General features: G+C 31.2%; 1 protein-coding gene across 3 annotated transcripts in view; it reads right to left on the bottom strand.

The window, feature by feature from the left end:
* Positions 1 to 397: 397 nt before the first annotated feature.
* LOC143069745 (pleckstrin homology domain-containing family H member 2-like) overlaps positions 398 to 22728 on the bottom strand; it is a 75676-nt gene continuing 53345 nt past the window's right edge. For all 3 annotated transcript variants that reach the window (XM_076244518.1, XM_076244519.1, XM_076244520.1), the window contains 21 exons: positions 21881 to 22025; positions 21280 to 21419; positions 18916 to 19026; positions 18464 to 18550; positions 17996 to 18065; positions 16663 to 16751; positions 15063 to 15143; positions 14298 to 14465; positions 13036 to 13144; positions 12093 to 12205; positions 11449 to 11625; positions 10583 to 10803; positions 9496 to 9673; positions 8229 to 8384; positions 7232 to 7329; positions 6410 to 6551; positions 5860 to 6005; positions 5146 to 5275; positions 4547 to 4630; positions 3663 to 3815; positions 398 to 3122 (listed from right to left, as the gene is read on the bottom strand). In XM_076244518.1, coding sequence (XP_076100633.1) covers positions 3039 to 3122; positions 3663 to 3815; positions 4547 to 4630; positions 5146 to 5275; positions 5860 to 6005; positions 6410 to 6551; positions 7232 to 7329; positions 8229 to 8384; positions 9496 to 9673; positions 10583 to 10803; positions 11449 to 11625; positions 12093 to 12205; positions 13036 to 13144; positions 14298 to 14465; positions 15063 to 15143; positions 16663 to 16751; positions 17996 to 18065; positions 18464 to 18550; positions 18916 to 19026; positions 21280 to 21419; positions 21881 to 22025 — 2682 coding nt within the window. In that variant the 3' untranslated portion in view covers positions 398 to 3038. The remainder of the gene's footprint in view (positions 3123 to 3662; positions 3816 to 4546; positions 4631 to 5145; positions 5276 to 5859; positions 6006 to 6409; positions 6552 to 7231; positions 7330 to 8228; positions 8385 to 9495; positions 9674 to 10582; positions 10804 to 11448; positions 11626 to 12092; positions 12206 to 13035; positions 13145 to 14297; positions 14466 to 15062; positions 15144 to 16662; positions 16752 to 17995; positions 18066 to 18463; positions 18551 to 18915; positions 19027 to 21279; positions 21420 to 21880; positions 22026 to 22728) is intronic.

Here is a 22728-nt window from a genome sequence, read left to right as displayed (position 1 = left end):
TATTTCAGTTTTTGTTATTGGTGTATCAAAAACATTGATGTACCAATATAATTTCATAAATTTGAAACGTTTAAAATGATTACATACCAATATAAAGAACTGTTCATCATTTTTGGAAAAGACTATGAATGAAAATTGACTTTTTCATCTTCCCTTGGTGACAGATTGATTGGGAAATGAACCAGCGTAATATAATGGTAATCACAGAGAGGGACCAGCAAGCAATTTTTAATTGTAGCTTATTCAACGTTAAAACAATTTTCCACTATAAACGAATGTTACTTTATACAAATATAAGGACTTTGTTAGCTAAATCTACAAATTTTATTAGATATTATGATTTTTTATTGCAATAGATTAATATGCTACTCTATGGCATAACAAAATAACAAAAATATCATTTTTAATCTTTTTAATATAAAGAAACAAGAAAACTTACAACAAAAGGTGTGACACATAACAAAACAATTGCACAATATGCCCTATGATATTATGTCTTGTAAAATAATCTCAAAAATGTTAACAACTTCTCATTTCTAAATTAAGTACATGATGAATCAATAAAAAAAATAATTGACTCTTTATAACTTTTAGAGACAACTTTCAAGTATATGAGCTGTGTTGAATAGACATTGACTTTATGCAAGAGCAGGTATACATGTACATGTATAATACTTTGATTGATTTTGGAACATTCAAATACAAAATCGAAGATGAACTCAACTTCCAAACAGTTATAGACTTTGCATAAGAATTTTTCAACTCAAAATAAGTTAACAGATGCATAATGATATACATTTGGATATAGTCAATGTCTATCTTACACAACTGATATTATATGAAACAACATAAGTATTCAATAGGAAAATCAAATGACTGCTTCACCAGCAGACAAGCTAGATGTACTGATACCAACTAACTAGGTTTATCATTATTATATTTGAAAGTAAAAAAATCATTGTAATTAAATAAATATATCACCTTTGCAATATATTGGTAGTAAAAAAACAGGATTGATTGAATAATTATTTGCTATTTGCTTTTATATCCAATGTGTATTAAGGGGAACATATATAAAATTACTTATAGCAAAATTGGTATACCAGGAAGAAGAGCAGAAAATTGTACTGTGATTGATTAAAAGGAAGTTGAATATGCGAGAAAGAGCAATGAACAGCTTTATATATTGTAGTTAGAACTATTTTGAGGTCCCACAGTAAATCATCTGTAAGAAATTATCAATTTGTTTCAAATAAGAAACTGCTTCTCCTTGAAACATTATTTTCAAGAGAAAAATGCAGTACCAATGGCAAAGATACAAATGGAAAATTGTGTTTAATTCCAATATATATAATTATAATTACAATATTTTGTAATCTTACTGTCCAATAATAAAAAAATGAACTGATCAATTATACAGAGTTTACAAGAATATCTGCTGGTCATCCATTAGGAAATGGTGAAGTAAGTAAGATAGTAAATATTGAATGAGGTTGTCATATGTGAGTATTTATTTGGTCACTTGAATATCTGATGACAATTTAAAGATGTAAATGTCAGACCATAAGAATTCATTATGAATATTCTAAAATTGACAACATTAGCAATTGGTCATCATGTTTTGGGACTTTCAAACATAAGATGGTCTTTGTTATCTGAATTAGAATTTCAAACTTCTTAGTTTGTGAAATTTGAATGTCTGATGAGGATGAACTAGTCTTGGAATTCATGGATGATTTTGAATATGGACCACATGGTCAATTGGTAATCAGGATTTTGGAGTGACAACATAAGATGAAATTTGCACTTAAAGACAAATGATTTGGAAATTAACACCTTAATGATGTACTAAGATGAGGTTAAGGAATTCTTGTCAGATTTTCAAACAACTTTGTTTTTTTTCCCTACGATACTGGGTAATATATTTTGCCCCATAACACCCATTTTTCTTTTCATATAATACTTCAATAGCCTATAATTACTTAGATGTATGTTTCATTATAATACGTTATTCTGATTGGCTAACTAGCAATCTCGTGATATTCCTTAATCAATTGCATTACACAATGCAACTTTTCATTCATGATGACATAAGGTCCCACAATAAAGTGCACAGGTAATGAAATAAAAACTTGATAAAAGGCGTGATTTCATAATCCTATAAGTAAAAATGTAATTATAAGTATTGAATGCCTTTTTTTGTAACTTTATAGGGTTGTAAAAGCATTGATCATGCGCACATTTTTAGTATGAAGCGCTTCCGTGCTGCATACAAAATGTACTTCGGTCAACGCTTTTACACCCCAATAAATTTACAAAAAAGAGCATTAAATGCTTAAATAAAAGGTCATTAACCAAAATTTATGAAGATTCATGATTTCCATCCTTTTAATTTGAGACTCAAATAATACCATTGAAATTTAAGGAAAAAGCTATACCAACACCTAGTCATCTTTTTTCCAATATTTTCTAAAATATAAATGTCTAAAAAAGGAGCTTCATAACTTATTCTTTTTTCATCTTATTTTGTTCCTTAACTAATGCTATTCTGATTTGTAGTATCAGTTTTATATTATAGATTTTTATAATTTCAGTACATCCCTAATTATTAATTCATTAAAAATCTGAACCAATATCACTAAAAGGTATTTGCATCAGTGTTCATGGATTTGTTGAAAATTGATATTGTAGTCAGTTGGTTTTCCACTCCCTCTGTCTTTAAAAATGGACAAGATAATTATTTGGACCTCAGGATTTTGGACCATCTTTTCACTACTTTGATAAAATAGAATTGAAACTTGACAATTTAAAAACAAATTCTATGGTTATCAGGATTCTGGTGTATTAACAACAGGTTTTCAACCTCCATTTGCATTCATTGATTGGTTGAAAGTGGTAGTCAGAATTCTGGTCTGATAATCAGGTGAAAGACATCCATCTTCATTCATTGTTTAGTTGAAAATGGTTGTCAGAATCTGGTCTGATAAAATCAGGTATCAGACCTCCAACTGCATCCATTGTTTAGTTGAAAATGGTTGTCATGTTTCTGGGCTGATATCATTAGAAGATCTTTGTACTCTTACATTGATATAACTAGCCATCAGTAAAGTAATCTCCAAAATCTGTAAAACATTAAAATCATTTAATTTTATACATGGTCAATATAAAAGTAAACAATCACATAGTGAACTCTTTATAAAATGAAATCGTCACAATAGGAACACGTAACCATTTAAGTGATCTGAATCCTGCAGTAATAGAAAAAGGCCTAAATTGAAACTTCTAATAAATTAGAAATCAAATTAATAAATTGTATAAAAAAAGGAAAACCAGAATGTTTTTGGAAAGTTTTTAACCATGGCAACCCCAGAATCTATTTTTTTCTTCTTATACCTACAGACCTTCGAATATGACTTGCACTTCAAGGTTTTCCCTCTTGTACACAAGACCCCTTAAAGTAATCTTGCCAAGTTTCATTACTCAACTTCAAGGGAAATAAAATTAGGTAGTGTGTGGAAACCTTTTATGACGGATGGACAATTAGATTATTATCGACCTCCTGTTGATTATTTGCAGAGCCCAAAAGTATTTGATTACTTCTTGTACTAGTATCTATTAGATCAGTCTGAATTGCATCCAACCATAAAATATATAAAACTAACCTTCCATTTTTGCATTGTAAATAACAGTTTTTCTGTTCTGTGTTCATAATGATGTGGAGCTGACTCGATTAACTGTGTAGCAACAATCATAAAATCATCTTTCCAACCACCGAACGTAATTACTGAACGGTAATCATAGGAAATTATTGGTTGCTGTAATCAGAGAATACATACATATAAATGTAATGCAGCTTATTCTAAAGAAAAAGAAGCACATAAAGGGCATTAAATCCTTCGAATAAGGCTTTTTGATAGTTTGTTGTCTTTTTTTAATAGCCCCTTTTACTGATGGTGGTTTGTTGTGAATTGTTGTATTGTCCAACATTTTGTGATCTCCTTATCCTTAAAACAAAGACTTTAACCTACCATTTGTTTTAATAATTTTAATTATTGTTATTCATCAGAAAGTCACAGCACATGGAGCAACTGTATCAACCCTGCCTTTGTTAATAGACTTTATGATATGATTTTTTCAGGAGAATTTCAATAAGCCAAATCATATTTACATAAATTCAGCTTAATGTGACATTCCAGAACAGATGACCTTTATATATACTGGTAGCTAGATTAATGTTACAAGCTATTATAATAAGCAGTTGTTGTAACATAGAAGTCCCCTTTAAAAACACGTTACTGCTATATTTTTATAGTATAGGCTACTGTAAATTCAGAAATTAATGCAATGATTTTATTATTGTGAAAAATAGGGTTTAATATAATCGCAATAATCTAAACTCACATTTTGAAATTTTTTATATAAAATAAACAGGATTTTCTCAATATTGCAAAAACTAAAATCACATTTTAGTAGAAAATGTCAAAATGGCAATAATAAATACACGCAATGATTTCTAAATTTACTGTATCTAAAATACCAAACTTACCATTGTTGAATATTCTAATACAGTAATACCCTCCTCATGGACAGCTAACCATACATCTTCAGTATTACTGAGAGACGTTTTTGTCTGAAATCAAAAACAGATATATATTTTACTTGACAATGTAATAGATGATTTTATTTAACAAATGAGATTTATTTCCAAAGTTTATTACTGGATTTTAGGCCACTAACTCAAAGAACAGTCAAATAAGAAAACCAAAGTTTGTTTTATAGATAAATACTGAAATAAAATGCAGTTTTTCTATTCAGATCCCAAATAACATCCTGTTTTTTAAATAAGGAAAAAAAGTGATTGATAGATGGTTAAGAACGATATTCAAGCAGAAAAAAAGATTGCTGTACATATTGACCATAGCATGTTTCAAATTGGTGTACATATTGACCATAGCATGTTTCAAATTGGTGTACATATTGACCATAGCATGTTTCAAATTGGTGTACATATTGACCATAGCATGTTTCAAATTGGTGTACAAATAACAAATATTGGCAGTTTTCAATATTATACAGATACTAAAATAATATTTTTTTTATCATTAGCAAGTAGGATGCAGACAAATCAAAGTAAGGTTAAATTACCTTTGTTCTAAATAGTTTAGCACCACAGTTCTGCCATTTTCTGACGACAGCTAAATATACCCGTATACAATCCTGAGCAGATCTACCACGTAAGGATGACCATCTCTCCAACAATTTACTTATCACAGATCTGTAATCATAATTAAGTATGGTTGTTAGGTTATATAATTATCTAGTCTGTACTTCACAACAGGTTGTATGATTTAAAACAACTAAAATTTGTAAAGACTTTTTTTTAAGGTTAACAACTGGTTTAACTGAAGTCATAGAAACATTTGTAAAATGCAAACCTGTTTCTGGCAGAGAGACCCAGTAATTTACAAAAAAAATAATGAAGCCAACAATGTGTCCAAACTATCCAGCCAATAATATTTTGTCAGAATAGTGATTATTTCAAAAACAGTGATGGGTCACAAATAAGAAGTGTTTATTCTTTATTTGTTACCTGGATGAAATATTAGATTATAACTTCACATGAAACCATTTCCGAAAGGTTGTGATAACATTTTCCATGACCTCTAGATTAATGGAAAAATAGTTAATATGCAAAGCAAAACACTGATTTCACATCAAATTTTGTTTAATTTCTTAAAATTGTGCACCTTTCTAAAATAACAGTATCTGATACAATTTATTATTCAATGTATGCCTTATAATGTTAGCAAAAAAATAAAATCTAGGAATATGATGACGACACCGTACAAGAACTCTCACCTTTGTTCTTCTTCTGATATAGAGGTAAACTTTTTAGGATAAAATCTATCTAATACTGTCGATACTTGTTGTGCAACATTTGTCTGGCATATATCACCATTCTCACTGTAGTCTGAGGTTGAAAGCTTTAGATCACCATATTCTACCTATAATGGAAGTCAATAATGGATATATATAGTTGTGACTGATTTGAACTAACTGTGAGTACTTTCAGATCAACAATTTGTATCTTTAGTCTTTTTTTTGTTAGTTGTTTTTTGTGCTTTGTATCAATCTGATGAATCAAGCCTTTTTCAACTGATTTTTGTTCTTTTGTGATTTTGTTGTGATGTAACACAAAGTCCCAGGTATAGGGAAAGGGTTGAGCGCCAGGTAATATTTGTATCCTGACAGATTCTTTGTGTGCCTTTCCCAAGTCAAAAGCCTGTAATTTAGGGATTGTCATTTGTTTATGTTTGTCATATTTGTTTTGTTTAAAAATCACCAGTAATCAGTCTTCAGATCAGAATACAAAATAATTATATTAAATGAGAAGAAAAGTCAGACTAACCTGAGCTAACAATGAAGTTAATTCTAGAGCCAGGTCTTTGTTGAGAGGAAATCTTCCCTGGACAATATCATCGTTGATTTGATAGGCTAAGAGCAACTTTTCTTTATCTGTTTCTGATTTGCATGTAGACTTGAAATACAACCTAAAAGAAATCAGAAAAAAACCCTCAATTATTGAAAATTAAAAATGTATGGCTATGATTGAATTCATGTGAATAAATATGAATAAATTGTGTTGCACCATTATAAACAATGACTGGTTCTTTCATTTTCTTGGGGAACTTATGTTCCTAGACTTTGTGGGCATAAGTGAGTCATGAGCTTTAAGAATTGAAAAAAAAATTTCCTTCAGGTTGGATGCAGAATTGGTAAAAACCACCAAACCTTCCAGGAAGACATAACTATTCCTAGATCCATGAAAATTGGTTCCAAAAGGAGATCTTGCAGAGAGGATGTCTTTCACACAACATTGAGCATCAGATTTATACAGTGTCTGTAAATTCAGATTTTTTTTTATGTATTATTATTACTAAAATTGTGACAGGAAAGGTTTTGCAAAGTTAAAACTCCCATTTTAACTAATTGTTAGAATAATGTGAATGCAGTATTTCATGAAATAGCAATACTTAATCTGGCTATTATTGTCTATTGTTTAACAATCACAATAATATGTGTATGAAAATATTTCTGAATTGACAGTTCCATTCCAACCGTACAAGGCTGTACATTTAATACATCCCTCATAGTCAAAGGGCATCCTTTCACCAGGAATCATACTGTCAGTGGTAACTTCTATCTCAGTCATAAATTAGGTCACACTTACCTATTTTTGTACAGAAACTTTATGGTCCTGCTGCTGTCTAATTTCCCTGAGTTATTCTCTTTAAATATATGTTCCCACTTGGATATGACATCACAAACCTGTATTATATGTAAATTTATTAACCAACTAAGTACATTATTGCCAAAAATGACTATTTATTAAAAATTACATATTTTCTGTAATGGCCTTGTTTTTCTGAAATGGCCCTGTTTTTTTCTGTAATGGCCCTGTTTTTCTGTAATGGCCCTGTTTTTCTGTAATGGCCCTGTATTAATGCCCAGCTTGTCTGTATTAAGCTGAGTTAAGTTTTTTTTAATAAAGTTAATAAAATTAAGTTGTAAAGAGTATAATACCTTTTTGTATTTTATTTTATTTAGTAACCAGCAACTAACATTAAAGAACCACGTAAAGGGATCACTGTTCATCCTGTTTTTCAACACATAACTTCTTTCAACTTTATTTGGATATTTGGTATATTTAAAGCTTTATCATGATGAAGTACAAATTATTTTTTTCAAACTAAACTGTCATTAAAAGAGTAAGAGAGTACATCAAGTTGGTAGCAACAAATATACTTTTGTTCAGTTGGTTAATAAATGTCTTACAATGTAAGAAATGGGTGTTTTTATAATGGCCCTGTTATATGTCCTCGGTCAATATTAATGGCCTGAGATGTCTGTAATGGCCCTCGGCGTTGCCTCGGGCCATTACAGACTTCCTTGACCATTATTACAGACCTTGGACATATAACAGGGCCATTATAAAAACACCCATTCATTAATACTATATAGAAGAAGTATTTAGCTGAAGTCGGACACATTAATAATATGACACACATTTGTGATACAAGTGTTTCACTAATTGTTCATATGTGTATGTGTTATTTACAGCAATGCATACATGTCCCATGTGTGATTCCTTACATATGTTACGTGTGTGTCTAACATGTATCAATTGTGTGCTATTCAATTAAATTATGTAATGGAATTGATCTTACCTTGATATGTGACTGTAAGAAATGTTCCCCCTCAATAATACATGGGTCATCACTAAAAAGGGCAAACCCTGATTGATTGGAATCCCTCATGGATAATTTCTTTGTAAGTGAATGTAGAAGTTCTTCTACTGTTGTAGACCCATCAAAACTAACAACCTGAAATATTATAAAATTTAATAGAATCATGTATGTGTCAAACAATTATATTCTTATTGTTAAATTCATTTTCATAGTCATAATTTATTAGGTGTTACAACAAGGGTGGTCTTGGTGAACACAGGAAACAAGTATGGTTACAGAGAAATTTCAATAAATTTCAATACAAAGGGGTTTATAAGTTGCTGATACAAAACAATAAGTCACTACAATACCCTTTACACTATCTGATGTACCTGACAAGTATTATTTGAGGAAATATGCTGTAATTCAGACTAGCTGAAAATAGTGATATCTATAATACTAAAATTACGAGGTCCAATTTGTCAGCCGTCATCACGTAAAAACGATGAATCAAAGAATTCAACTTTATATATAACTAATATAGTACAATGGTGTTGATTAAAAATTACACCACTCCAGGCCCATTTGTTTTCCACGTAATTAATATTGCCAATAATTAAGAAGTTCCGGATCGAGTCCGACATCGATACCAATAGTATATTCACCTGTTACCTATTACCTTATCTGTACGTTCCGCATCTGACAGGCGCACCACCAAAACAGTGTATTTAGAATTTTGCTGTATACTGTTGAGTAAAAAATACTCCATTCCAGGCCCTTTTGTTTTCCAAATTATTAATATTACCAATAATTGATAGGTTCCAGGTCGACGGGTTCAAACAGAAAGATTTTGAAAGCAGAGAAAACTGTGCACCTTATACATGTTATAATCGGCATGACTTTATCAGATGACAATACCAATACTAAAATAAGGCATACGCATAGTTATATATCAGTCACGGACCTTCGATATCACGGGTGTGTTCTAGTGGATTATAAAATGAACCAGAATGTGTCCCTAATACACAGCTGCCCCATCTATCGTTTTCTATGTTCAGTTGACCGTGAAATTGGGATCGAAACTCTAATTTGGCATTAAAATTAGAAAGATCATAGGGAACATGTGTACAAAGTTTCAATTTGATTAGACTTCAACTTCATCAAAAAATACATTGATCAAAATCTTTAACCTGGAGCAGGAGGGACGAACAAACAAATGAACAGACCAGAAAACACACTACATTCCCCCTCAAACTATTTACTGTACCTGGTATGTATTATTGAGGAAATGTACAGGAATACTGATTGGTTGAGAATGATGATATGGATTACGTAACAAGATGGACAACACTTCCATACGTGATGGTCTCACTTCACGAATCCCTTTCAGAATGGTTCTTTCTAGAGCTCTCTGACAAAATATGGCATACTTCCCAATATCAGACCTACAAACACACAATATTAGAAGCTATAAAAATTGAAAAAAAAGAAAATGTAATTTATTTCACAGATCAATATTTAAACATCAACTCTTTATTTTTTCATTAGTAAAAAACAAGTGAAACTGTGAGCTACTGCTCACTGATGATACCCCCGCCACAAGTGGATAATTTTGGAAGTGTAAAAATATGTAATTGTTCGGTAAACAGGAAGTTGTTGAGGGATGAATCTGAAAACACATCACAGGGTATTGCTGACTTGTATAAACCCTGAAACCAAATTTCAGAAATCCTTGTATTGCAGTTCCTGAGAAAAATGTGACGAAATTTTCAACTAGGCTACCATGTGTAAAATGATACAAGTGTTCGGTAAACAGGAAGTTGTCGAGTGATGAATCTGAAAATGCATCACACAGTATAGCTGACATATATAAACCCTGAAACCAAATTTCAGAAATCCTTGTATTGTAGTTCCTAAGAAAAATATGATGAAAATTTTCTACTTGGCTATCAGGTGTAAAATGATACATGTGTTCGGTAAACAGGAAGTTGTTGAGTGATGAATCTGAAAACGCATCACACGGTATAGCTGACTTATATCAAGCCTGAAACCAAATTTCAGAAATCCTTGTAATGTAGTTTCTGAGAAAAATGTGACGAAAAATATTCATGGAACGGACGGACTGATGGACTGACGGAAGGATGGATAGATGGATGGAAGGACAGACAGAAGTAAAACAGTATACCCCCCTTTTCTTCACAGCAGGGGTATAAAAAACAGCATACCCCCTTTTTTTCAAAGTGGGGGTATAATCATCTACACAGATTTCATTTACTATAATTTAATCAATGATTACTGTGAATAAAATGCATGGAATTTTTATATTTTTTTATTACTACTGTTGGTAGAATTACCTTTGGTCAGCATGTCTCTGTAGATGTACTCTTAAATGCCACATAATGCTCTGTTTAGGAAGGAATAATGAGACACACATAGACAACAGCTGCCACCCCTGTAATATGACATTAGCTGCAGGGTTTAATCTAGAGTCGGACAAGTCCATTATTGATCCAGTGGGTGAGGTAGGTGTAGCATGGCATAAATACCAGGAATGTTTTCCACATAATAATAAATTCTGAAAAAATTAAGAAACTCTATTAAGGCAAATCCATTTAAACATTTATATTATCTTGAAATGGATACACATTCAAATGAGGGTTACTAATATTTTCTATAAATGTTTGTTCTATACAAATTAGATATGCAACTTTTGCTTTAGTGTTAAGCGCCTATAACATGGAAACAGCTTTAATAGAGAAAGAGAAAAATGTTAACTAAAAGGATGATATATTCCTTTTTTACTAAAAGAACTTAAATTTTGATTATTTTGTTGAAATCTAAAACACTAAAGAAATAAATTGTGAATGTGTCCATGGGACAAAGATGATGCCCACTAAATTGTTTATAACATCTGGTTGAGGCAAACTTAATTCAGAGAAACGAAATGAAAAATTAAGCACTTTTTTCATTTGTAAAGGGGCATAACTCTAGAAAGGTGAAAGTGATGCCACCAAAATCCAAACTTGATCTGTATTTTGTGCTTATAAGCATTGTGTACCAGTTTCATAATTACATTTGATTGAGGAATACTAAAGTTAGAGAACAGATACCAACTTTGGGAGGAATGAAACGTTATGCCCTCTCTACTACAGCGGGGGTATAAAAACAATAACAACTTTAATGTATACATTCATAATAATCAGCAAATTTAGCTACCTACCTGTACAGCTGTTTTCTGTTGGACTGGATGACTAGATGTTTGTTTAATAAGTTGACAAAAAAGTTCATTTTGTAGTTCTGGAAATGCCAGACAGATATCTAACAACTTCTGAGACAAATTGGTATGGTATTCTAAGTTTGTTGATTCTATTAGTGTATAGGTAAACTGGAGTATTAACTGAAACAGAAATTAATTTTTTATCCATATTCATGTGTTACATTCAATTCAAAACATTTCATAGCAGTCATTTTATGCCTAAATATAAAGATAATTTCATAGATAATAATAATGAGATAGGGGTTACACTTCAATGAGGAAATAATATTTCACCATGAAAACATGTTAAACTTTGGCTATATTCAGAGAAATATTTCAAGCAATGTCTATTCAATTAGTTTTTGTATACTTCCATTGTAAGCTACATGCTGTTATCCAAAGTTTTGGATGGTCTTAAAAATGACCAACCTTTTGTTCAGTTTTTTTAAATATTTTTAAAAATGTGAATCAACTTTTCTATTGATAAAATTAGTTGATAACATTTGATATTGTTAATTCTTATAAACATCCCCCTTTTTGTTATTCATTTTGTAGTTCAGAATTTTTTATTTGCTTTTTTTCTCCATGTCTATTTGGCTTAAGCTTACCTTAAATATTTCCAGAGCCTTTAACTCCAGCTCAGCAGAGGGGAGAGTGGTAAGAGGTTTATTGATAGGGTCCTTACTGTGTAATAATAATGGGTGTTTCCAATACACAGAATCTGAAATAGAAGGATAGTCATAACATTAAATAAACTAAATAAACTGTTGACACAGATATATGTCTCTGCTGTATGCAATTTTGTAGTATAATGCCAAAGTTGAAATTAATATGACAATACTTTGTACATATAAACAATTCAAAATGAATAAACCATGACTGTAGGTGCTGTTCCAATCAATTAATGTGAAAATGAGAACTAACAGTGTAAATACCAAATATGATTTAATATTCATCAGTAGTTCAGTTAAAGTGATTTCTAAGCACAGACAATGCATATAGATAAAACTGTGACCTACTGTCACTGATGATACCCCCACTCAAATATTTGACTGTAAACAGGAAGCTATTAAGTGATGAATCTGAAAACACATTACACAGTATAGCTTACTAATATAAACCCTGAAACCAAATTTCAGAAATCCTGGTAATGTAGTTCCTACGGAAAATGTGACGAAACTTTTCATGTGTAAAATGATGTAAGTATTCAGTTAACAGAAAGTTGTTGAGTGATGAATCTGAAAACACATCACACAGTATAGCTTACTTATATAAACCCTGAAACCAAATTTCAGAAATCCTTGTAATGTAGTTCCTATGAAAAATGTGACGAAACTTTTCATGTGTAAAATGATGTAAGTGTTCGGTAAGCAGGAAGCTGTTGAGTGAAGAATCTGAAAACACATAGTATAGGTGACTCATTTAAACCCTTAAACTAAATTTCAGAAATCCTGGTAATGTCGTTCGTGAGAAAGAAGTGATGAAAAATATTCATGTCATTCCCCTCCCCTTCCTCTATCTGTCTCTAATAAGTTAAATATAAAGGCTTACTAGAATCTGCATTACACTCCATCACTTTAGATATGATCTGTTCATATTCTGTCCCCACATTGCCTGTCCCTCCCCCTGCAGCCACTGTTAAATGGTACAACCAGGAATCCTGCAAAAAAACATCCACAATTAATCTAATTGATAATTCAAAATTCTCCAACTAATTGTTGTTGGTAATAATGTCTTTACATCAATCCTTAGTTATCTTTTATGAATGAGTTACACAGGAAGACCTGAGGTCAAATGGCATAAACAATGTCATCCAAAAGCAGTTCATACTGTGATGTATTATAACATAAGCATTAATTGTAACATATAGGAAATTTACAAAAAAAAGCAGAATTCAAAAGTTGTCCATCCACTCAAGATAATCAATAACCATAAGAAAAGTAAGTTTATATATTTCAGATCTCGAGAAAGGTACACAGCCTTTATATTACAGCAGAATTAACAACATTTTGTTTCAATTTACAGTAGTTTGAGTTTTAATCATATGCTTACAACTTAAATTGAGGTATACTGGTCAATTATGAGTTGATCTCAATCATTCTTCTAAAATCATCAGATATCTTGCTTGATACTTGGAGTAATGGTTGATGGTCATTACTCGATCATGATTTTGATATGTTTACAAGTATAAATTTTTTAATCATGACACGCTAGCAGAAGACTGTAAGCAATTATCAGTGATAACCACATAGCTAAGATATGTATGGCAACAGGATAAACACCTTTTAATATTGACTGAAAAACATACAGTATATGCTGGACCTTGGAATGTTGTCTATAGAATAAGTAACATTTTGTTGCAGAAATAACATAGACTAAACCTTTTTATATTAACAGAAAAACTCTCAGAGGTCATATTACTTTGGCTTGTTTGGTTGCCTTAATTTTATAAGGCAAAGTAAACAATAGAGCTGTACCATTGTTTAGTCTCCTCAGTAACATCATACTGTGCATTCATTATTATTCGTTGGATACCAATTTTCGTGGGTTTCGTGGGGACAGGTGAACCACGAATTCAAATGTTAAACGAATAGCACTTTTTCAATAGGCTTTGAATACAGAGATTGGCAAAACCACGAAATAAAATATCCTCGAATATGCAAGTTTTCAGCAATCCACGAAAAATTGATACCCACGAAAATAAATGAATTCACAGTACATAAAACTGTTCATGCATTCTTAGAACAATGCAAGATGGGAATTGTGGCCATTTTCTTCGTTGCTTTCAGCCACCTATATGGCATCATACAAACCTTTTCATGTTGACTGGGTAACATGAGATAGGTTGGTCCTTGGAATGGCGGCCATATTGCAATGGCATGTTTGGTTTCCTTGGTTACATCAGCTTCATCATCAGAATCGTTACTATTATCAATGTCTTCTATCCTTGCATCTCTTAAATGAATCTGTCCTAATGGTGTCTAGAAAAATAAAGTAAAAATAAGGCATGTCAATTTGTGTTCACAACTTTAAATTGTTTGCTTAGAGAAACAACTCTTATGAAGGACAAAATTTGATTCCTGCCTTTATACAAAGCAAGTGGCTAGGACATATTGCATTACCCTCCACTTGCAAATAATCATGAATTACATGTTTATCTCATATTTATAATAACTGGGATGGCAAACTAAGTAATAAAGAAATAAATATTTGAACAGCTTACATTATGAACATCAAAACATGCTGAAGTTTGCATTGACAGGGTACACAGTATGTTTGACCTATGAATTATGTCTCATAGCTAAAAAAAATTATAGCAGGAATAGAGTAAGAAAATTTGAAAATTGAGCTTTAAGATTTTAAGGTTTTAATATCAATGATTCCTATTATTTCACTAAATCACTAAAAAAATTGCTAAATACACCCTTGGAGTAATAACATGTATAGTATAGATCATTTTTCCTTTCTTGCAAATTGAAGTTTAAAACAAGCTGTTAATTTTCTCACATATCCATTTCCATTTTTTGCCATGTAAGATGAAATGACATCCATCAGGATCGAATAATAAAAATGTTTACCTTGTCAGATGGGTTCCTATGATATATAAGATATCTACCAACTAAAACACACCAACATTTCCTTGTGACTCCATTCCTCACCTGAAAATAAAAAAATAAATTTCTTTCTTATATATTCCTTATTACCTGTAAATAATGATAAGATAGATCTGTCTTTCCCAGTTTTAGAAAATAAACCATGGATTCCCCTAAATTTATTTATGGCACCTTTCAAAATACCTATGTCTGTGTCAAACCATGATTAACTTACTTTTTTCTATGATAATGATGCATCAAACGATGAAAAGGTAAGGGTTATACTTCTTATTTACACAAAAAAAGAATATTTGCTCTCAGGACACCATGTCTTGCTCACACTTTTAAATTTCTATTATCAGTATACAAATGATTCTAGATTTAAACCCCAAATTTGGCATATATATAAAAATAGTCACTTCATTATAAAAATGTATATAATATTTAAAGTTGTGACCAAAAACAAACATGTTCACAAGATATGGGATGGACAGACCAACAGAAAACTTGCTTAATACTATAACAGAAAGGTCAAAAAATTTGGAAATTTTTATTTTATTAAAAATGATTAATTACTGAGAAAGAAATTTATAGTTTTGCTAGAATTTATTATTTTTCTGTTCCTAAGGAATTTTTTTATTTAAATGCTACATTCTTTTCGTCATACTGATTTTGTCATAACTTTTTTTTATTGGTTTGTTAGTTGAATTCTACTCACTTTCATTTATCTGTTAAATTACATACCTTTATACTTCACTCAAAGATTTGTTTTCACACGGTAAAAACTTAGTTCTTATCTATATTATTTTTGAAATTTGAGTTGAAGCGTCGATCAACACATTTTGGTAGTTTTGAGAACATTTTTTAACACAATTACTATTAGAAATGTGCGAAGGTTAATTATATGCCAGTTTGTAAGTCTTTCTATGACAGATTTCATAGACCTATGTTTCCTTTATTTCAAAAAACAGACCTGTTGCATTTGAATCATGCTGGAATTCAAAAATTTGTTCATTTCATAGCCAATACTTTGGCTCATCGGAGTTGAGGGAACACTCTTTACCAGAAAGGCTTCATTTATTTCTGACCCCTTTCGAGGGGGGGAGTTTTTGTAGCAGATTTCTCTCATTTAATTCTTCAGAAGGCTGACTTTAGCTTATCTCTAACTTGGTCCTTTTTAGGGCGCTAGGGAGGCTTATTTGTTAGCAGATTCTGTCTATATCAAAATTAAGAGTGTACTTTCGGTTCAATTTTCTTTTAACACTGACTGTTTTTGGCTGGCCTTCGGTATGGTGGGTTAATTCTTATGTATTAACAATTTTTGAATTTCTATATTGGTTATTCTTAACTTTGTTTTTTGAATAGTATCGAACTATAGTGTTGTGTGAATCCATTTCATTAGCCTAATAAATGTTTTTATTGTATTGGTTGTTTCATGTTTTTGATAGTAATTTCAAGCATAATAAATATTTACATGATAATTTTTTAATTATTTACATGGAAAAGTGCTATTACAAATTTAATAAATACAATTATTTGTATTTGAGCTTTGTTAAAACAGCTTAACAAATAACACAACACTTACTTTATGCAATGTTCCTTTCAGTACAGCTTTAGTGTCCATGTGATCTAACAGAAAACTTGTAGCTTGTCTTTTAAACACCTTCTGTAGTACTGAAATAATTAAAGTAAAACTTTTATTAGCTCAGATACCAATCTCCTTTGATAAAATCAGAGGCTCCTTTTAATCCAAATCACTCCACTATCAAAAATATGCATCATTCAAACCGTCAACAGTGGCAGCCATTTTAATTTTAAAGTTTTATCTTATTGAAATAAATGAATATTTAAAAACTTGTCCAAAGTAATGGAATAGAACAATTATTAGCCCTGTTTATTTGTTACTAAAAATAATGCAGTAAACTTACAGAATTTATAAAAAAAAAATTGACAAATAATAGTGAATATACTGTAAATTCAAAAAATACTTCATGCATTTATCAATAATTTAATTTTGGATGGAACGCGTCTTCTGATTGGCTGACATTATTTTGTTATCAGCCCATAGACATAAATTAGTCATGTGACCGTGACGTCATCAATGTTTTTTCATGGTTTTCTACGGTTTAAAATGGATTTAGAATTAAATTATAAGAAAAGACTTTAATATTTTTTCTGTCTATTTGAAATAACATAAAAAATGTGGTGCACACTGTTAAATAACCCGCTACGCGCGTTATTCAGTGTGCACCAAATTTTTTATGCTATTTCTTCATAGACAGAAAAAATATGACAGTCATTCCTTAAATGTGATGTTTAAAATATTGACAAAAATGTGAGATTGATCATTGCGTTTGAACAAAATCTGAATACAGATCTATATTTTTAATTTTTATTTATTTATTTATTCATGAAATGCACATTTATACCCCTGGGGGTTGAAGGCATATACAAACAATACAATACAATATACACAATGGAAAAATGAACATATTAAACATCATATATAAAGTGGTAAAACAGTAATATTTATGCAGGCGTTGTGTCCACTCCCCTCAGTGCAAATGACTTTTTAATGAACGGAACAGTAAGCTGCATAATATCAAATGAAGATAGCATTAATTGTAATCTATCTGTTTCAGACAATTTAAATAAAGTATTCTGGACATATATTATTTATATCTTTTTGAAGCTGATTACGTAAAGATTTATTAATTTTACATTTTAAGAAAAAGTGGGTTTCATCTTCAACCGCATTTATATTACAATGTTTACATATTCTATTTTCTCTTTGAATTTATTATTGGGATACTCACTCAGTCACATTATTCACATTAAAAAAAAAAGACGAAATTTCAGTACTTAATATAACTCTCTTCATTTTATATAAATGTATAACTATGCTCTGTAATATTTACATCTAATCCATTTCTCTGTGTCAGACACAGTATCTGCTGTAAAATAATAAGTCTTCTTTCCTGAGGTAATCTGAAAATAAATCAAAATTATGAAGGATAAATATGAATGAAACGAGATGTGAGAGCATACTTCAATGATACAGCAACCCATGTACACCATTTTGATTTACACTCTGTAATCTATTTAGCACACCTCAGTAGAAATAAACACAAAATCGTATGTTTAAACAAAGTTTACAATATTTTACATTATAAATTGCCAATTTGAAAACATTAAATTTATTGTGTATGCAAAATATTTTACTTTTTTTTTTTATGTGGTACTATAAAGAACCATTTTTTTTATGTTAAAACATTATGAAAAGGACAAAAGAAGAGAACTTTCTCACCCTTACTAGAATGATCAAGACTTAACTTTAATCATGCATATATTTTTACCCAGTTACAATGCAAACACTCAATATTTACCTGAAATGCCATTTCCCCTTTAGTATGCACAACTCTAGACTGGTCATCTAGTTTAATTGATCCCTGAGGTTTTCTTAATACATCATGCTGAAAATAAATTAAAAAACATCAATGAACTTTTCTTTCCATGATAATTTTTTATATAAAAACTGTAAATTCAGAGATACATGTTGTAATTGAATGCATTTTTAATAATGATTGTTGATAAACCTACAAAGGTGTGCTTGTTCCACTCAAGTGAAATATCCCCTGACATACAACGTTACCTTAATTTTACATTTTTCTTTTTGGTTGAAAGCAATCATGTGACTAAATACTTATATATGATTTTCCTGATATTTTGTACTCATTATGCCATAAGATTGCTGAAATCTTGTGTGATGTCTGTAAAATTCACCCTCTAAAAATGGATAAACTTCATATTGTCTCCAAATTTAACATACAAGACTGACCTGAGATTTATAATAAAACAACTCTCCATTCCTGAGAACAAACCATCTTCTTTTCCACATTTTTACTTTGCCACCAAGCTTTGACAGGTAACCAAATTTCTCCAATGTGTCCTACAATAATAAAACTTTGAATGCTTATAACTGCAATAAATTGCAATCCCTTGGGCAAGTTCACTTAAGGTAGATAGGGTGTCTTCCTCCATCTTGGATTTGGAAATACCAGAAAACAAGGTATAGATCTTTAATAGAATGTTCAAATTTTTAGAGAAGTAGGTAATTCATGTGTAAGAACTTCCACTCCGATATAGAATATGACATGTTTTATCATTTTTATGGTTGTATTTTACAAAAAAACAGAAAACTTTTGTTTGATCAATTTTTTTCCAACTTTGCCACATAAGGGGAGGCAACTCAAATGCAAGGGCAGATAATTCAGATTGAGGTTCTTTTACAATAGAATGTGTTAGGAATTTCTCTATTTTATTATGTAGCAAGAAAATGGGTCCGGTGACCCCATTTTTTTCTTTTTCTTAACTGAAAGTATACTATTAAAGCTATCTTCTCATATGTTATCTCAAAATTCTATGGTGTAGTTTACGCTTTATTGCAGAATATTGGGTTTTCCATGCATAATCTATACAAAATTTGTCAACTTTTAACACCGTGTAGCATGAAAATAAGATCGGTGACCTATTCCTTTTATTACATCATACCTGTCAACCTGTGACGATGAAAATGCAGGTCATGACCTGCATTGAAGAATCAAATCTCAGGTCATAACGCGTACAAACTTTTTCGAGCTGAATTTCAGTATTTATGGTACATTTTCTTATAATGTATATCAAAGATACCAAAACATCAAATGCATGTTCACTTTGTTAAGTCATTTTAAATCTAATAAAATATTATTTCATTAACTTTTAAAGATTTTTATAAATTGTGTAACTCAGTCTTATGTGCTTTACTTTAAAAGAAAAATTACTACAATCATCAAACACTAGAATTTAATGTAATTCTTACATGTTTGAGACTATTGACTATGTAGCCTTTAACCACAATATTTTTCGTTTAGCAGGGAAATTAGACTATGATAAAATATAGTAATACAGTTAAAGGAAGTATAAATGTAAAAAATAATTTTCAACTTTTTTAAAAAAATTGTATAAAGGTATAAAAATAATGAAAAGTTATTTTTCAATATGTATTTGAATTTTATATTTTTATGATTTAATCTTTGTCACCCATAAAACGTAAATATAAGGAATAATTTTGAATGGTGACAAATAAGGGGAAGTAACTCTAGTTCAGTTTGTAAACCAAATTATGGTACAATTTATTTACGACCTAAAGCTAAGGTAATTGGTGTTAATTAACAGTGTGTTTGACACCAAAGCTGTCAAGTGAAGCCATGCACTTAATGGGTCACTTAATTTGACAGTTTACATAGCTAGATGAACTTCCTGTTCATGGAAGAATTACGAATTTGCCGGTATTTCAAAGGAATATTACTTATGAAATCAATCTCAAGGCTAAGAAATACGGGTGAAATCGGGTCATTTTCGGAATTCCCCGGTTATTTCAATGACCCGGCGGGTGTTCCGGGTGATCCCTCAGAATTGTGAAAATCTCAGGTCACACCCGCAGAATACGGGTCAGTTGACAGGTATGATTACATTTTTTTAAAAAGCATAATATAAACTACATTTTGGCAAATTATTAAAAAAATCTATGGATTATAATTTAGACCTTAAATTCCTTAAATACCTTAAAGTATTTTAAAGTTTATAGAGATCTATTCAAAGAATAGTTTGATGTGAAATATCAAAAGCAGTAATATTTAATATTGTTACTTCTCTACTCGTCTTTAATTAAAAAAAAAAAAATTCTGTGGGTTTATTTTTTTCATGTTTATTGTGAGTCCATTTTTCCTGGGTTGAGGGAAAATTGTATTATTGTGGAAATGTGCTTTCATGGTTTTGCAAAAGTCTGTGTATTAACCTTTAGATAGTTTGTACTTCATTAAACATCTAAAATTTTGGTTTACCTACATCCACAAAAATCTTATATCAAACAAACTAATATGAATTCACTGTTATTTTTGAAATAAACTTTTGTTTTAGGGAATTACCCTTAAAAGTACATGAAACCCTTTTTTAATCAGCAAAGCTAAGCAGGTAACAATAAATCAATGTTTAGTTAATACAGAATGATTCAGACAATTCCCTTGTTGTTTTGTTCAGTCAATGTTCAGAATGATAAAAACAACAATATGTGAAATTGTCTGAAAAGCTACTTAACGTTCATTAATTGACTGCAAGCAAAATGTCTGAACAGAGATTGGTGCTAGATACCTTTGTGACTTACATGTTTACAGTTATCTGCAGCGTACTTGAGCAGTTTCTGTTCAGGTTCAGAAGTATCAGAATCACTTTTCCCTGAGTTCTCCTCTGGGGGATCAACATAGTCACATGACACTTCAGATGACGCTGAATAACTTGATACACCTGGAAAACAGAATAAAATGCTGAAATAATTCAATACACATAGATCACCAAAAAAAATCTGTTATATCTCATATCTCAAACATAATGGAGGAAATGTAGAGGTGATCAAGACTACAACAAGTTGAAAGTGGTCATCTGTGATAAAGATATTCCATGATATTCAACTAACTCTCAAGATTGTCTTTTATGAAACTTTAAAGGGATGTTTCCAACTTCCTAGTTTCTTGAAACAGCAACACTCTATCAAAGAATATTTTATCAATTGAGACAAATCTACTCCATGCCAAGGTACTGTTGTATTAAATGTTATTAAAAGAAATGGGGAAATTTCACAATGAGAAAATTGTCTCTTTTGTCATAAAGCTTAGGTCTGCACCTAGTCTTATTGCCAATTTCTAGATACAAGTCATAACTATATATGTGATATTCTTTATTCTAATGTTTAATGGTTATATACATACCCCTTTTGATGGCCCCTGAGCTGCTCTGTTGCACTTTATTTGTTTTTGAAGGTTCTGCCTGAGTTACAATAAGTGAACAGTCTTCATCAGAAGAATCTGTAGAGGAATCTTCAGTGAAAGGTGTACTCCTGATCTGTGCTGCCTTCTACAATAATAATGTTCATGTTCAGATATAAGTGTATGATGATGAGGGTGGGGGAGGAGGAAGGGGGGATTAATCCTCAGTGAAAGGTGTACTCCTGATCTGTGCTGCCTTCTACAATAATAATGTTCATGTTCAGATATAAGTGTATGATGTTGAGGGGGAGGAGGGGGAGGAGGAAGGGGGATTAATCCTCAGTGAAAGGTGTACTCCTGATCTGTGCTGCCTTCTACAATAATAATATTCATGTTCAGATATAAGTATATGATGATGAGGGTGGGGGAGGGGGAAAGGGGGAGGGAGGAATCCTCAGTGAAAGGTGTACTCCTGATCTGTGCTGCCTTCTACAATTACAATGTTCATGTTCAGATATAAGTGTATGATGATGAGGGGGAGGAGGGGGAAGGGGGAGGAATCCTCAGTGAAAGGAGTACTCCTGATCTGTGCTGCCTTCTACAATTACAATGTTCATGTTCAGATATAAGTGTATGATGATGAGGGGGAGGAGGGGGAGGAGGGGGAAGGGGGAGGAATCCTCAGTGAAAGGTGTACTCCTGATCTGTGCTGCCTTCTACAATAATAATGTTCATTTTCAGATATAATTGTATGATGATGAGGGGGAGGAGGGGAGGAGGGGGAAGGAGGAGGAATCCTCAGTGAAAGGTGAACTCCTGATCTGTGCTGCCTTCTACAATTACAATGTTCA

Source organism: Mytilus galloprovincialis, chromosome 3 (genome assembly GCF_965363235.1).
Source record: "Mytilus galloprovincialis chromosome 3, xbMytGall1.hap1.1, whole genome shotgun sequence".
In the NCBI taxonomy this organism is placed as follows: domain Eukaryota; kingdom Metazoa; phylum Mollusca; class Bivalvia; order Mytilida; family Mytilidae; genus Mytilus; species Mytilus galloprovincialis.
Note: the sequence above shows the minus strand (reverse complement) of the source record. Positions and strands in the feature narration are given on the sequence as shown.